The sequence below is a fragment of the Paramisgurnus dabryanus genome, chromosome 22, assembly GCF_030506205.2.
Source record: "Paramisgurnus dabryanus chromosome 22, PD_genome_1.1, whole genome shotgun sequence".
NCBI classification, from domain to species: Eukaryota; Metazoa; Chordata; class Actinopteri; order Cypriniformes; family Cobitidae; genus Paramisgurnus; species Paramisgurnus dabryanus.
Window position 1 is genome coordinate 1,845,606 of NC_133358.1, and position 16,902 is coordinate 1,862,507.

Below are 16,902 nucleotides of genomic sequence, written 5' to 3' on the forward strand. Positions count from 1 at the left end.
GCGCAAATCGTTAAACTTGCGTTGGTGAGTATGCCCTATAATGAATGGAAACGCATTATTCCCTTCACTTTAGTGCACACGCACCAGTGCAGCGAGTGCACGCGCACAAGCGCAGCTGGTACACTTGCAAGAGCAGAGCGAGACCTTCAGCCTATGTGCCGGGGCTTAGCCCCGGACGGCCCCGTTGAATACCCGTGAGAAAGCCTGGGAACAGCGGATAGCAACGAATATGTGATAGGGCCCGCCGATTGTCAATCAAATTCTTCCAGATCGGGCGGGCCCCTGATTGGTCCGGGCCCGTAAGCAACGCTTACCCTGCTTACCGATAGTTACGCCCCTGCTTAGAGACATAACTGGAACTGGCACACATCTCTATTCGCTTTTCTCGCGAAAAACATTGCTGTGAGCCTGAAGTTTGCAAAAGAGCACCTTGGCAAACCCCAGTGCTACTGGAAAAATATTTTATGGACTGATAAAACAAAAGTTGAATTGGAGAAAATGAATTCCCAAGTTTAACAAAATATCCTACAGGATTATGTCAGGTTGGCTGTCCGTCAGTTAACGCTCAGTAGAAGTTGGTTGATGCAGCACGACAATGATCTTAAGTATCGAAGTAAAACCACCACAGACTGGCTTAAGAATAACAAAATGTGCCATTTGGAGTGGCCTAGTCAACCCCCAGACCTTACCTGTGGAATGACCCCAAGAGAGCGGTTCATACCAGACATCCTATAAATGTGTTTGAGTTGAACAGGTTTTGTAGAGGGGAATGGGTAAAAATTCCTTCTGAACGTGCAGGTCTGATTCAGAACTACTGAAAGCGCTTGCTTGATATAATTGCTGCCAAATGAGGTTCAAAAAGCTATTAAGTCCAAGGATTCACTTACATTTTCCTCCAGCACTGTGAAGGTTTAATGGGTGTTTAAAAAAAACACAAGAAACTAGAATTATTTATGTGTTGTCAGCTTATACACCTTGTGTTTGTCTTTTGTTGTGACCTAGATGAGAATCAAATCACATTCTATGGCAAATCACAGTAGAAAACCAGTTTATTCCTAGGGGTTCACATACGTTTTCTTGCCACTGTATGTAGGTTGAAAATGTAGCAAAAGGTTACAGATTGATTGAAGTTTACAGTAAATGCCTGTAAATAAAGATGGATGTTGGATGTTGGTCACCAACACTGCAACAAGGCTTCTTGTGAGTCTTTATGTGAAGTTTTAGTTCAAAATACCCCACAGATAATTTATTATAGCATGTTAAAATTGCCATTTGATAGGTGTTAACAAAAATGTGTCCCTTTATATGCAAATGAGCTGATGAAACGCAAACACTGATCACCATAATGGTGGTTTGTTCAAGTTGAAATTGTGAATTATTGTCTCTCCCCCTCTTTGCGCTTAATGGCAGTGCTGTGGTTGGATAGTGCAGATTAAGGGGCGGTATTATATTAATTTCTGTCTTCCATAATCATGGCACATTTGGGTTGTGAGATAAATGTTCATCTAGCTCATAGTGAACATTTATTGTATGCGGTGCTCTGTGAAAAATTAACTAGATAACTGCAGATGGCTGTTAACAGTAGCAGCTCTGTCTTTGAGAAGTTTTGTTAAATTAAGCTTGTAAATGTATACAGCAGAAAGGTATCAAATGAGCTTACATTATTTGTAATAATCATCATATCACACTCATAGTGAGCTAAGGGGGCATTGTTGTGTTCAACAATTTGGCGACGAGGATACCACGTACTGCAGTTTTGCTTTGCTTTCAAAAACAAAATGTCTGTTAATGTTCCTGCTCCAGCGATGTTTTTGCCCTGTCCGGGGGACCCGTCATTGCCATTTGATATGTGGCTGCGGATGTTTCAAAACTGCTTGCTTGTGATTAATGCGACGGGGGATGCTTGGTCTGATGTCCGCAAGAGAGCTACTTTACTACACTGTTTGGGAACGGAAGGACAGCGGATTTTTTACGCTCTACCAGATACAGGTGAAACTTATGCCTCTGCTATTCATGCACTGGAGAAACACTTTACTCCAAAAGTCAATATTGTGGTCGAACGATATGCATTCAGAAAGCGAGCTCAATTCCCACATGAGACTATAGCACAATATGTAGCTTCCTTACGTGCCCTTGCAGCCACCTGTGGTTTTGATGATAAATCTGATGACATGATACGTGATCAATTACTGGAACATTTGCTTAGTGACAGTATTAGGGCGCACTCACATTATCCAAACCAAACCGCGCTCGGGCGCGTTTGACCCCCAAAGCCTGGTTTGTTTGACTAGTGTGATCGCTTCGTTCCGCGCCCGGGCGCGGATTGTTTAATCGCGCCGCGGCCGGGTTGCAGAGGTGGGCCGGAGCGCGGTTCACTTGGGCTCAGGCGCGGAAGGCTGTGGTGTGAGCGCAATCGCGCCTGAGCGCGATTCAAAAGGTGAAGACGTCAGTTGCGCGACCACTCACCTTCATCTGCCTCCGTAAAAACCTTTTGATGCGCGCAGCGGGGTTACGTGAATGTCCGAGCTGCGCACGTGACAGATGAACTAAGCAATATGATGACATTTGAGAGGGCTGTCTGTAATCGCGTACCAAACGACTCCGAATAAAAAAACACAGACTTATCATTACGGTGGGTTCCAGTGTTAAGAGAGCGCTTTACTTCCTGCTTTTTCAAAACAATCGCATCTTAATGACGAAAGCGCGCCCGGACTCGGATCGATAAGAAGTACAGTGTGAGTGCGTGCACCTGGGGGAGTAGGGAGGGGTGGCAATCGCGCCCAGGCATGGTTTGGTTTGGTTGGGATAATGTGAGTGCGCCCTTAGAGAAAGGTTGCTATTGGAGGCAGACCTTACACTAGATACAGCTGTTACTCTTGCAACACAGATGGAGGCTGCTGCTGACCAAGCAAAAAAAATGATTTCAGACAGAGGAGCGTTGGACAAGGGAGTCCCAGTACAAGCTGTGCACTACAAGTCTCACAAACCTGTAAACAAACAGCATCGCCGCCCTGCTAAACCACATGCCACCGCTACTCCTTCGCATAGATCTTGCTTTAGATGTGGTTCTGATAAACATTTAGCAAACTCCGCTCAATGCCCTGCTGCACATGCTCAGTGTTAGTCTTGTAATAAAAAGGGACATTTTGCTTGTGTTTGTCGTTCTGTACCAACAAGTAAAGTACATGAAGTACAGTTACCTGATGTGAGTATATTGTATACAAGCAATTCTGATCATACCTCATCATACCCTGTTTTGCAATGCAACCATCTGTACACCAGCCTCTGCTGCCAAGGAGATACAATTTACTGTTGATACTGGCTCTGCAGTCTCCATTCTGCCACATCACGTCTACAAACAATATTTCAGCTCCACTCCTTTGTCACCACCAACTGCTAGACTTGTGACTTATACACATACACACATCCCAGTGCTCGGATGTCTTCATGCCGAGGTGTGTATATCAAACTCCAGCGCTCCAGCAACATTCTTTGTGGTAGAGGAAGGTACTGCATTACTAGGAATGGACTTAATTACTACATTGCACCTCTGTATTAATGCTGATTCTGTTACCACCCCAGATACAGTACCAGCCACTCCTGTTCTCTCCACAACTACTGCTGCACCTCTCATTACTCCTCCACCTGAGATAGGGTGTGCGAAACAATTTGTACACAAGGTAAAAATGGATCCAACAGTCCAATACGTGCGCCAGAAGCTTCGGCGATTGCCCTTTGCTGTCAGAGATGCTGTCTCCACTGAACTTGACCGTTTGCTACAGGCTGGCGTTATAGAAGAGATTGATGCTTCTGCTTGGGTCTCTCCTATAGTCGTTACAAAAAGAAAGAATGGAGGTATACGACTGTGCGCTGACCTTCGGGCACCCAAAAGGCAGTGATCACCGATTGCTACCCTCTGCCACATATTGATGAGCTCCTCTCCAGCTTGCGAGGAGCTACATTTTTTTCTACTATAGACCTGGCTAACGCCTACTATCAGGTGCCCCTCCATACAGACAGTAGAGACATAACAGCCTTCATTACTCACAAAGGTCTATTTAGATTCTGCCGGGTTCCGTACGGGTTAGCTTCGGCCCCTTCGGCTTTCCAGAAAAAGATGGCAACCATCCTTTATGGAGTGCCGGGTGTCCAGAATTACCTGGACGATCAAATTGTATACGGTGCCACTGCTGATGAGCATGACAAGACGCTTCATACGCTCCTACAAAAAACTGAAAGAGGCTGGACTGGTTCTGAATAATGAAAAGTGTCACTTCAGAAAGACACATTACGCTTTCTGGGCCATGTCATTACCGCTAATGGCATTTTGCCCGACCAAGAGCACATTGACGCAATACTTAAAGCTCCCTCACCAAGTGATGCTGTTGCTTTACAATCTTTTCTGGGTCTTGTCTCCTGGTACTCAAAGTTTATTCTGAATTTTGCAACAGTCGTGGCTCCTCTGCGTGAATGTGTCAAAGACAAAGAGACTTTCACATGGTCTGAAGCTGCACAAGCAAGCTTTGATGATGTTAAGCAGCTCTTAGTGTCTAGCTCTGCCCTAGCTCTGTTTGACCCCTCCCTGCGTTCAGTAATCTCGACTGACGCCTGTGATTATGGACTAGGTGCTGTGTTTGCCCAGATTCAACCTGATGGAACAGAGAAACCGGTGGCTTTTGCTTCACGTACACTAACTTTGACAGAGTGCAAATACTCAATCGTGGAAAAAGAGGCACTTGCCTGTGTGTGGGCAACAGAAAAATGGCGCACATATTTGTGGGGTCACCGTTTTACTTTGCGTACGGACCACCAGGCTTTAACAACCTTACTCACTACTAAGGGAATGAACAGGGCTGTATTGCGAATCGCCCGCTGGTCTGCTCGTCTACTTTGTTTTGACTATGATGTTGTCTACAAACCAGGTGTACAAAACCATACAGCAGACTGCCTTTCATGTCTCCCTCTGGATATGCCAGCAGACCCTTCTACAGATGTGGAACCTGAACTTGTAGCAGTGATTACTTCCACATTGAGTTCCCTTCCTGTCTCTGACTTTCTTACTGCTTGTTCTTCATGCCCAGAAATGGTAGCTCTACGTGAACAGATCACCCATGGCTGGCCTCCTTCCATACGGGCTGTTACACAAGATTTAGTGCCCTACTACAAACTCAGAGATGAACTGTCAGTTCAAGACCAGTACATTTTTCGTGGTTCCAGATTAGTGGTGCCAGTCTCTTTGCGCCATGCGCTGATCACCCTGGCTCATGAAAGCCATCAGGGGATTGTACGCAATAAACAGCACCTGCGTAGCCTTTACTGGTGGCCTTGTATGGACTCTGAAGTCCAGACCTGTATATCTGCCTGTGTCTCCTGCCAGACTAGCGAAAAAACAGCTCTCACTCGTCCAGCTCCCCTACAACCTTTTCCACTACCGGATGGCCCCTGGAAGAAATTAGGCCTTGACATTGACATACTATTCAAAGTGGCCTGAACTTGCCTTTTGCCCTTCTGCTACCGCTGACTGTGTCATAGACTTTCTGACCACTGTATTCAGCCGTCATGGTAATCCTGAAACTATTGTTATGGACAACGGGACGCAGTTTACGTCAGCTGCCTTTAATGCATTCCTTCAGGCTAGAGGTATACATCACTACAGCCCTGCAGCCAATGGAGCCATTGAGAGGTTTCACCGTGCTTTGAAAAGTTGTATACAAACCGCCATCCTGCAGTCGGAGCCTTGGAAGGAAGCAGTGACAAACTGGCTTCAAGTGTATCGCGCTACACCTCATGCCACTACTTCAACCTCACCTTATGAACTGCTCTATGGACGTAAAATGCGAACCAGATTGAACATTTTGCCAATCGTGCATGTACCAAATTCATCCATTCATGACACTGTGGAAAGGAAACAAGCCCAGATGAAGCAGTACACTGACACTAAGCGGCATGCACGATCTTCATCTTTTGTTGTAGGTGACAGGGTGAGGGTCAGACTCCCTCGGTTAGTGCCTAAAGCACATCCCAGGTTCTCTACACCCTTAACAGTAGACAAGCGTGTGGGCCCAAACACTTTCATGCTAAGTGACGGGAAAAGATGGAATGCCACACACTTGGCTCGGTCTTCTGTGCCTGAAAATCGACACCAAGATTCCACTCTACCTTGCATACAACCCTCTTAGGGGTCTTCTTCAAAGCAGCCACGTGTTAGAGTTAAACCTAAGTGGCATAATGACTATGTAATTGATTGAGATTTTGAGTTTGAAGGCTTATTGTTTGGTTGAATTCAGCTGTTGAAGGAGTATACATTACAACTGTTGTTGATTTCATAAACGTTAAAGCAATCCATTGTAATTGTGAAAACCTTGTCTACCTGACATAATAACTTTGTCAGTCCTTCATTTCTCTGTAACTATTGTTGCTAACCCATTCTTTAAGGTGAAAGTGTTTAATCTCTTAAGTATGGTTTTCCCTAAACAGAGGGGAAATATGTTGTGTTCTGTGAATCAATATTGTTCTGAGTTTTCCACTAGATGGCAGTAGAGCACAGATAAGACATGCAATAGGGAGTAAGTGAAGAAGTGAAGTGTTATATTGCTGGAAGTTGTGCAGATATGCTCTCGGACATTAAACACAAGTTTATTTGAAAGTTGCCGGTTCTTTTATTCTTTATTACTTTATACAACACAACAGGCATGCACACGAAAGCTTTTACGCCCGCAGCCAGCACATGTTTTCAGTTGTTTCCAATGGAAGCTCAGCGTTTTTCAAAAAAGCCAGCAGCTAGCTGTATTTTTCCGGGCTGAAAGCCAGCGCTTGGTTGTTTTTTATTTTTTGAAAAATATTCAACTTTGGGTGAAAAGCTCCGCTCATCAATGTCAGTCCTCACACGGCCTTCCAATCACAGTGGAGAAAGGGCCGGACAAATACCACAGCAACCAATCATCTCTGTTAGGAATGACACAAGACCGGAATCCCAGCGCAGAGGTTTTATTCACAGAGTATGTATATTAGCAAAACACTCAAATGTAATCAGATGCAAAATGTATAGAAGAAAAACACTAGGTGGATCAGATATGTATAATAGAGAACTCTCTGTGTCCGTGTGTGAAGAAGAGGAGGAGAGAAGACACTGCGAGGCGGACCCCAGTGATCTCCTCCAGTAGCTCAGTATGTGGGAAACACAGCCGGGCTGTCAGACATCCACAGAACACAGTAAACACTGAGACGAAGTCCTGGCGGGCACAGAGAGAGAGAGAAGCGGTCAGAGTCTTCAGCAGAATTACGCGCTGGACAGCGCACTGCGGCAGTCAGAGTCTTCAGCAGAATTATGCGCTGGAGAGCGCACTGCGGCTGGACAGCGCAAGGTGTTGAATAGCGCTCGGAGAGTCCAAAATATTAAACTAGACACGACAAGAACTAGACAGAGCTAGCGGGCATGAACACACTAAGACGAACTTGCAAAGAACAGAGAAAACGAGGGGAATTTAAATCAAACCGGATGGGCAAATAATAAGGATCAGGTGTGGGACGCTGGTGAGAAGAGTCAGAGATAATGAGGTCACCAGGTGGAAGGCGCGCACGTGTGGAGCTGTCAAAACACAAACAGGGAGAAAGCAGGAGGTGGAAATATATGAGCATACTCAGCTTCCTGGAGCCATACATTCAAGAGAGGGAGACCTGTAGCAGTTTCTGGTAAAATAGGTCGAGTGATGAGGATGGTAATGCAGAGGCTATCCTTGAGTCACAAATAACACGGGTAGAGGTAGTGTAGCATACTGATAAATGTCAATATGTGATGTAATTAGGGTGGCCATTCGTGCCAGTTCTGCCGGACACGTGAATGTGCCGCATTGCTCATCAAAGCCAAATTGTGCTTTATGTTAAATTTGCTGAAATTTTATTTTAACTTCTGATCGAGTGTGGAGGAAAACTTAAGCTAAACTTAAAAGAAAATGCTCCTGATTCAGAGATGACTGCTCACCGTAGTCTGGCTCAGAAAATAATTGAGCCTGACAAAACAACATTTCAGTGCAATGTTTTAAATGCCACAAATAACCAACCAGATGATGAGAAGCATTTTCTTTTAAGTTTAGCTGGGGCTTTAAGACACCTTACTCCACACACTCAATCAGAAGTTAAAATAAAATTTCAGCAAATTTGACACAAAGCCCAATTTGGCTTTGATGATCAGTGCAGTACAGCTGTAATCAGGCCTTAAAGTTAGGCCCAAAATGACCGGAACCCGACAGAATGCAGCCAGAACCCGAAAGTACATTTAGATTGACATCTATTTAAAAGCCCAAACCCGTTTACAGCCCGACATTATTTAAATGTGCACACGCACACAGCTTTTGTCAAGAATTAGTAATTTACACAGGTTTTAACATTATTTATTCATATAAATAAAGTGGCTACACGCCACTTGGAAGTTGAAACAAAGAAATAAAGTCATCTGTAACATTGTAACATCTAAAAAGGCCTATGCAATACACTATAAATAGGCCAACATGCCAATAAAAACAATTATTTCTTAACAAATTTAATTATAATACATTCTGAATTAAGATGGGTATTTGGCAATAACGAAGTTAAGATAAAGGCTCCGTGGGATTTGCTTCGGCACTTCTCTCCATCAATGCCAACATTAGTCTATATCCTCTGTCTAAATTATGTATTAATTATGACTCAATTAATATTTAGTTATACATTGAAAAACATTTACTAACCAAGATTAGGCTACATGTTTTTGTTGAGGAAAATTATTAAATCCACTCTAAGTGGCTTCAGCGCGGTCCTGCGCTTGATAGTGCATCCAGCAGCATTGAACTTGACCGAACTTGACTTGAAGCCAGAGCGCAAGCCAGCCCGAGCCCGTGTAAAATGTTAAAAATGAAGCCTGAACCTGACCGAACCCGTCGGGTCCCAACGGGTCCCGTCGGGTTCGGGCAAAGATCTTCAGCTCTACAGTGCAGCACATTCATGCAGACACACACAGGCAGAAAAACACACACACAATGAGTTCTTAGTTTGATTTAGAAAAATATTTAGTTTTAAGTCTTTATTTATAAATGACGGTTTGTTCCCTTTCAGTCGGTCACTACACGTCACGTCGTGACAGACGAATTGGGAACTCGCTTAGAGGGACCAATCTGCTTCGATATACTACTAAAATGCCAATGAACTTGGCATTGAGGTATTTGGATAATGCTGGTGCCGCCCCGCCAGGTGCGTATATAAGCCGCAGCTGCAGAATACGAAATAAGCTTTTTTCACTTTGAAAACCGGCATATCTGCTACTGAAAAGCTACTCTCTGCTCTTCTGGGAACGGTTGCTGAAGTTGGTTTGACAAGCAGTACTACCACAGCGGACGCCGCAGTTCCACTGCTCTTCTTTATTATTTTGAGTTTCAATGTGTGCATTGCCTCTCCCTGTGCGCATCACCAGCTGAGCACTTGTAGAGTGATTTCCCTGAAAGAGTGATACGTGAAAGCTCTGTGTCTTTTTAAAAACAGCCACTCTCTCGTATATTCGAAGATTAGCCTCTTTTTCAGGATAGCTTTTTCTCCGTGAGAGTTGTGTTCTACGATTTCTGCTGAATCCATTGGACTTCCTTCTGGTCCCGTCACTTCAGCAGCATCAGAGGGGAGCCCCCTTTCCCTCCGAGGTGGAGTCGTCCCGGAGATAGCGCCCATGCCCACTCGAGCGGCATAAGCGGTAGAGTTGGAGGGGTTAACCCCCCTCCGCCCGAACCATCCCGCCTGCATGATTGATACTTCGGAGCTGCTCGGGCCTCTCGGTCCTCACTTCCTGTGCCTTTCCCGTGGGCACGAAGAGCTGACTCGAACATGGAATTCTCGGCCGTCTATGGCCGTTCAGCCTTCACCCCTCTACACCCTCGTCGATGGAGCCGCTAAGGGTTATGTCAGCTTCCTTTCGGTAAGCGGGGGGTCGCGATGCAACTGTGTCCGGCCCCCGCTGCCTCCTGGAAGGACCGGTCAACCCATCCTTCGCGGGCTTGGAGTCCAAGCCTGTGGAGAGGCGCCATCTGTTGCATGCCATCCGTTGCATGCCATGGGGCTGTGCAGATCCAAGCAAAGGCCTTGAGATCTGCGCGAGGTAGGCCACGACCCTCGGTCATGTGATGTCCACCACAGTGGTCCAAGAATGCCACCTTTGGCTGTGTCTGGCTGGCGCGACGGACGCAGACAAGAACAATTTCCTGAATGCTCCTGTCTCACAGACCGGTCTCTTTGGCGAGTCCGGGAGTCGTTCAGCTATACAACGCAGACTGAGGCGATCTCCTAGGTCGTGCCCCGGTGGAAGAGAGCTGCCCTGGTCCACCAACGCCGGCTCCTCAGTCTGCCTCTTGCCGAGGGCGTCCTACGGAAGCCACCTCCGTTCCCCCTCCTCGGACCCCATCTCGGCAGTGCAGGGGAACCAGTAGTCAGCAGCTCGCCCCCCCCCCCCCCCCCCTCTCAGCCCGCTATCCGTGGCAAACGGAGGTTCAAGCGGCCCCGAGTCGGGCGACCCGGAGTTGGAGAGGATCACTCTTCGGGAGACGGTGAAGGCACTGCTCCCTCCCACGGAAGAGGGCCGGGTGGAAAATCTTTGGTTTCATTTTGTTCCACCAGCTGCCCAGCCGGTACCCACATAACCACACTAAGAGTGCATTCCTCTTCCCTCTCCAGGTCTCCAGAGTATCGAGAGAGCCGTGAGCGGGCACACACCAGCTCACCTTCCTCCTCTATAGCCAGCAGGTGTTATTCGGAGTCTGCGCTCTCCGCTGAGGAGACCGGATGACCATCACCCTCACCTGAGTCTGCGCTCTCCGCACAGGATACCAGACAACCATCACCCTCAGTGGGCTCAGGTCAGTGTCACACACACAAACACTGTAGATGTTCGTGCTCTCACGGCACACGCGCCGGCAGTCACCCCTGTTCCACTCCGCTGCCCCACCGCTGGTACACCGGTAGTGCCGTTAATTCCTCTCGTGCGGTCTCTGGGTGCTTGGCTTCAGCTTCCCAGCCCGTCTCGTTGGGTTTTACACGTGATCCGCCACGGTTACGAAATACAATTCAACCGGCACTCACCCAAATTCTCGCACGCACGCAGAGGATCTCTATTCTCGGCATGGAACTGGACTCGATCGATTTATCGGCGCGTTTAACAGAAACGCGTGTCCAGTCAATTCTGACTTGCCTCGATTCATCTCGAGGGAAGAACGCGGTCCCACTGAAACAATTTTAAAAGCTCCTGGGGCATATGGCAGCAGCCGCGGCTGTGACACCGCTCGGGCTGCTCCATATGAGACCGCTTCAGCGTTGGCTTCATGATCGAGTCCCGAGGAGAGCGTGGCGCGCCGGCATTCACTGTGTAACCATTACACCTGTGTGTCGCTTAACATTACCCCAGTGGTCAGACTCCACATTTCTCAGGGCCGGTGTGCCCATGAGACAGGTCTCTCGGAATGCTGTTGTCCACACAGATGCATCCGACACGGGCTGGGGAGCCAAGTATGATGGGCTAGCAGCTTCAAGGGGTCTGAACAGCACCACATCTGCAATGGCATATCAATTGCCGCGAGTTGTGGGCTGTATATCTGGGACTTGTACGTTTCGCTACGGAGCTGCGAGGGAAGGATGTACTAGTACGCACCGACAACACTGCGACTGGTGCGAATTTCAACCGTCAAGGCGATTTGCGCTCTCGTCACCTGTCGCATCTCGCTCGTCATCTCCTCCTTTGGAGTCAGAAGCATCTGAGGTCCATTCGTGCCATTTACATCCCAGGTTGGCCCAATACAGCAGCAGACGTGCTTTCCCGAGCTGCGCGCCAGGGCGAATGGCGACTCCACCCCCAGACGGTTTAGCTGATTTGGAAGAAGTTCGGTCGTGCGCAGATAGATCTGTTTGCGTCGCTGGACGATACCCATTGTCGCCTGTTTTATTCACTAACCGAGGGCAGCCTCGGCGTAGATGCACTGGCACACAGCTGGCCGCGGGGGATGCACAAATACGCATTCCCTCCAGTGAACTCAATCGCACAGACGCTGTGCAAGGTCAGCCAGGACGAGGAGAGCCTTCTACTGGTCGCGTCTTACTGGACGACCAGGAGTTGGTTTCCAGAACTGATGCTCCTCTCGACAGCCCCTCCCTGGCGGATTCCACTGAGGAAGGAACTTCTTTCTCAAGGAGGGGGCACGTTATGGTTGTGGTGATTTATCGCAAGCGGTATCTAACACCATCTCTACAGCGCGAGCGCCGTCTACTAGACAGGCTTACACGCTCAAATGGAACCTGTTCATTACCTGGTGCTCTTCGCAATGCGAAGACCCCCGAGAATGCCCCGTTAATATCGTGCTCTCATATCTTCAACACCGGTTGTAGCGTAGGCTGTCACCCTCCACCATTAAAGTTGATATCGCTGCTATATCTGCACATCACTCGCTAATAAACAGCAGATCGGTCGGCCAGCACGACTTACTTATTAGGTTTTTAAGAGGTGCTCAAAGGCTGAACCCTTCACGCCCTCCATCTATTCCTCCTTGGGACCTGTCCATGGTGCTGAAAGCCCTGCAGGAACCTCCATTCGAGCCACAGGTGCTGCTCCGGTCACATTCTTCCGGCTTTCTCAGCGAAAAGAAGCTAATTTCGTATTCTGCAGCTGAGGCTTATATATGCACCTGGCGGGGCGGCACCAGCCTTATGCAAATACCTCAATGTCAAGTTCATTGGCGTTTTAGTAGTATATCGAAGCAAATTGGTCCCTCTAAGTGAGTTCCCAATTCGTCGGTCACAACGTGACGTCTTGGTTCCCTCCTTCAGGGAACGAGGGTTACATCCGTAACCGAGACGTTATTTACCAATATATATACCGACACTGTAATAAAATATGAGTCTATACTGTATAGTTAATATAGTTGGTTTCAACTTTTATTAAAAGATTTGTTTAATTCACTTCATTTACATAGTCTGACACAAAGAACACAAGGAACCTATGTTAATTCTAGTCTGGTTTTAATGAAAAATTTGGGATCCCCTTTTAGTTGATTTCATCTAAGGCAATGGCTGGACTGGTGACTGGTATGGAAATTCTCTGGTTTAAAGGGACACTTAATTTTTTTGAAAATATGCTCAGTAAGTTAAAAAAATGTAAGCTATGTTAAAAGTGGTACCACCAGACCGGGAGATCAGCTGAATGGATTCCAAAATGGTAAAAAAACTCTAGGGGAGCTGGAAAAAATGATAATATTTTCAAAAAAGTGGAATGTCCCTTTAAGCGGATCTTTACTTACACTGTCAAAAATAAAGGTACAAAACTGTACATTTTCTGTCACTGTGGCTGTACCCTTTCAAAAAGTATAGTTTTGCACCTAAGGATTTCATTTTAGTACCTCAGAGGTACATACTGGGGCCAAAGAGAGCTTATTAGTACCTCAAAAGTACATATTAGTATCTCAAAGGTACATATTGGTACTAAATTTTTACATTTCTGTACCTAATGGTCCATACAATTACCTTTTTAATGGGTGTTGTCCCACTGACAGCTAGGGTACATATTTTGACTTTTTCTAAGAATGTAGGTCCTTAAGGTACAGTAATCTACCCCAAATTGTATTATGTTTTGTATTCATGTAAAGGCACCAAACGGAAACTTAGGGTACAGCCCCAGTGACAGAAAAAGTACAGTTTTGTACTCTTATTTCTGACAGTGTAAGACATTTTGCACATTTCTGGCTTGTGTTGTTCAAAACAGGAACAAAAATCTTTAAAAGAGAGTCAGGGAGCATTGCTTGAAAAGGTGGAGGAACTTACAGAACAGTTGAAACAGGAGAGGCAAAGAGTGTTAACACTGGAAAGCCACTTCAATACTGCTACACTTTCATTGCAAACTTTGAAAGAGGTACTGCTCATGTTCAGTTATTACTGTTGCACCTCTCCAGTGTTTCTGTTTGCCATCTTATACTAATATTTGCCATCCCATACTAATATTTGCCATCTTATACTAACATCTCAGCTTCAGGAGAGGGTTATAGACGTGGAGGAAGAAAGGGACCTATTGAAGAAGAGCTATGATTCACTTCTGGAGAGGTCAGTATTTCACTGGTCTAAGCAAGGTCATTGATAGTGGGGGACAACCAATGCTTGGGACTTGTTGGGCCTGATGTGAGCAGTTGAGGATGGGGGATGCTAAAATTTAAAAGGCTTGGGTTGTAAGCTTGTCTTGTCTTGTAAACAAAACCATTGTGCAAATGAAAACAATGCATGATTTCTGTAATTTAAGGCATGTACACTTTATTGCATCGGTTTCCAACTTAGCACAATGTCTAATCAGAACCATCAACAACCACATGATGATAATGAGAGAATAATAAGGGGATCATTAAGAGAGGACTGGTGGACAGAGGAGAAAGAAAGACTTGAAGGAAGACTGCAAGAAGAGAGGACACAGACAAAAATGCTGAAAAAGGAGAAAGAAAAACTGGAACAAGAGAATGAAGAACTTTTAAAGGAAAAAGAACGAGACAGAGGTACAGTTTTGCTGTAAATTTGAATCTTGGTATAAAGAACCACCAAAAGAAATATATCCAATGACTGACATGTAAAAAATGTATCCTCTGTACTCAGTTTTTCTTTTCAACAAATAATATTTTTTCTTTTTATTGCAGTCTACACACTTGAATTAAAGCAACACTATGTAGTTTTTTATCTTTAAATAATGTCTCTAAAATTATTTCAGTGATAGAACAACTTTTAACTGGACAAATTGTACGGTTGCTGCAACCTGAGCAGCCTCCTAGCTGCTACAAGCACACTCTGAAAGTGGCGGTGGAGGGTAGAGCACACAGCCCCGCCCCTCCCCCTGCCTGCAGAATGGGGGAGCTGTAAGTCATTTTTACATGGAAACTACATAGTGTTGCTTTAAATTCAAAACAAAACATACATTTGGTTATAAAATATTTCAGCAAGAAATTTACTTTTGTTTTCAGAATGTTATCAAACAATATGTTAGAGGTTATAGCACTGAACACTTACTTTAAATAAAGCAACATCAAAATCCTAACATCCAGTGGCAGCTGGTGACTTCTTTTTCCACGGCGCCGGATGCGAAGCTCATCATAACATGTATGTAGTCCGTTGTGTGTGGTTCTTCATTCAAAATATGTGTTCTGCGCATCAAATGAACATATGTGTTTCACGAAATAAGTGCCTGCTGCACACATGTCTAAAGGGTTTATGATAAAAGAGACGATTGCGTTTACCAGATACTCACATAATCTAATGCGTAATCAGAGTTTAGTGTTAAGTAAGTGTATTGTGAGTTTTTTGTAAATGTGAGCGTCTCTTTTATCATAAACAATTTCGACCTGTGTGCAGATGCACATGGTTCACATTACGCAACAAACACATATTCTGAAAACACGAGCAACACACATGACACGAACACAAATTTTGAATTCGCGCCCCACTGAAGAGCAGTCACAAGCTCTGCGCAAACCATTATTTTGTCGTTAAATGTCAAATGTTAAAGTTTAACTAAAGAAGCAAAGTGGATCATTATCCCTGAAAAGGTGTGGTCTAGTTATTTTTGCGACTTACCTTATCAGATATGAATTTCCTGGAGTTTGCACCTGTGTTATGACTGATATTTATGCCATTATTTAACGGCAAGAAAAAATTAATGTCTTAAATTACTTTGCGCTTGAAATGGCTGCAATTATTGCTATAAAAAAGAGGCATCACAGAGATCAGAGAACGCGTGATACAATGCAGAGGATTGTTTTAAAGAGCCAGTAAGATGCCAATTTTAGGCATCCTATCACTGTTTGTACATGTCACGGACAACAGGTTTAAATGGATGCAAGGTCAACCGTGTCATTTTCTAAAAATAAAAATTTTAAATTACCCCATTTCTCAGATATACCCAAACAAAGCCGTTCAACTACTCAGTCTGCCTAAACTCCACCTTTCAGTTGCTACTCTGCTCTGATTGGTCAACTGACAGAGTCTCCGCACAGACCACAGATCAGTGGCACAGACCAACAATAGTGCAACATGTATTGACCTAGTGCTAACATGATTTACTGAGAAGACATTATCGACATCATTCATCATTAATCCAAGCAAAAAAACGACAATAGAAACTAACATTTTACACTCATTTAAGCATTTATGTAAGCTAACCGGGTCATAGCAAAACCGTAAGTGAGCATGTGTATGCGTAAGAAAACTGGTCTGAAAATTCTTAAAAATTCATCACAACCTGCTAACTCCCTCTTTATTCCCTTATTATCAGGTAGGAGGTTAAAAAGTATAAGGACTAGAACCACTCGTTTTGCCAACAGCACTTACCCACAGGCTGTGAGGGCCCTCAACTCACAACAACACTAACTTTATTTATTTATTCAGACATAGCTTTATTCTTAAATTTGTTTTATTACTATTTATTGGTAGGAATGTAAGTACTTGTTTCCTTTTTAAATTGTATGTTTGATTGTATATGTTATGTTGTATTGTCTTGTGTGAGCCAATTCACCAAAATGAATTCCAGGTGTCTAGTAACGTCTAGTAAATCCCTCCTTGATAAAGTAATTGTAACCACAATTACAATTGCCCACAGCTAGTTAGTGTGTAAATCTTCATATCTTCATCCTTTGGTATTGAAAACAACACAAACTGAAAACACAGCGTGATATGATGTTTACACACTAACTAGCTGTGGGCAGGTCATAGTTTTTGTTTCTCCCGGGCAAGGCTGTAGGCGAGATTATTATGCAAAATGTTGCTATTACACAGATAAAGTCAGGCAGGAGATTCAATCCATATTACGACTCGTTTAAGTGATTCAGAGTCGACTCCCTACTTTAGAAGCCAATAACTTTATTAATTGCACATTGT

At 44.9% G+C, this 16,902-nt stretch overlaps 1 protein-coding gene across 1 annotated transcript in view; it reads left to right on the forward strand.

The window, feature by feature from the left end:
- The window catches only part of LOC135777747 (protein fantom-like), a 60,608-nt gene that overhangs the window by 16,751 nt on the left and 26,955 nt on the right, over window positions 1–16,902 (forward strand). Inside the window, exons 9-11 of the mRNA XM_073813185.1 lie at window positions 13,760–13,906; window positions 14,021–14,094; window positions 14,323–14,534. Coding sequence (XP_073669286.1) covers window positions 13,760–13,906; window positions 14,021–14,094; window positions 14,323–14,534 — 433 coding nt within the window. The remainder of the gene's footprint in view (window positions 1–13,759; window positions 13,907–14,020; window positions 14,095–14,322; window positions 14,535–16,902) is intronic.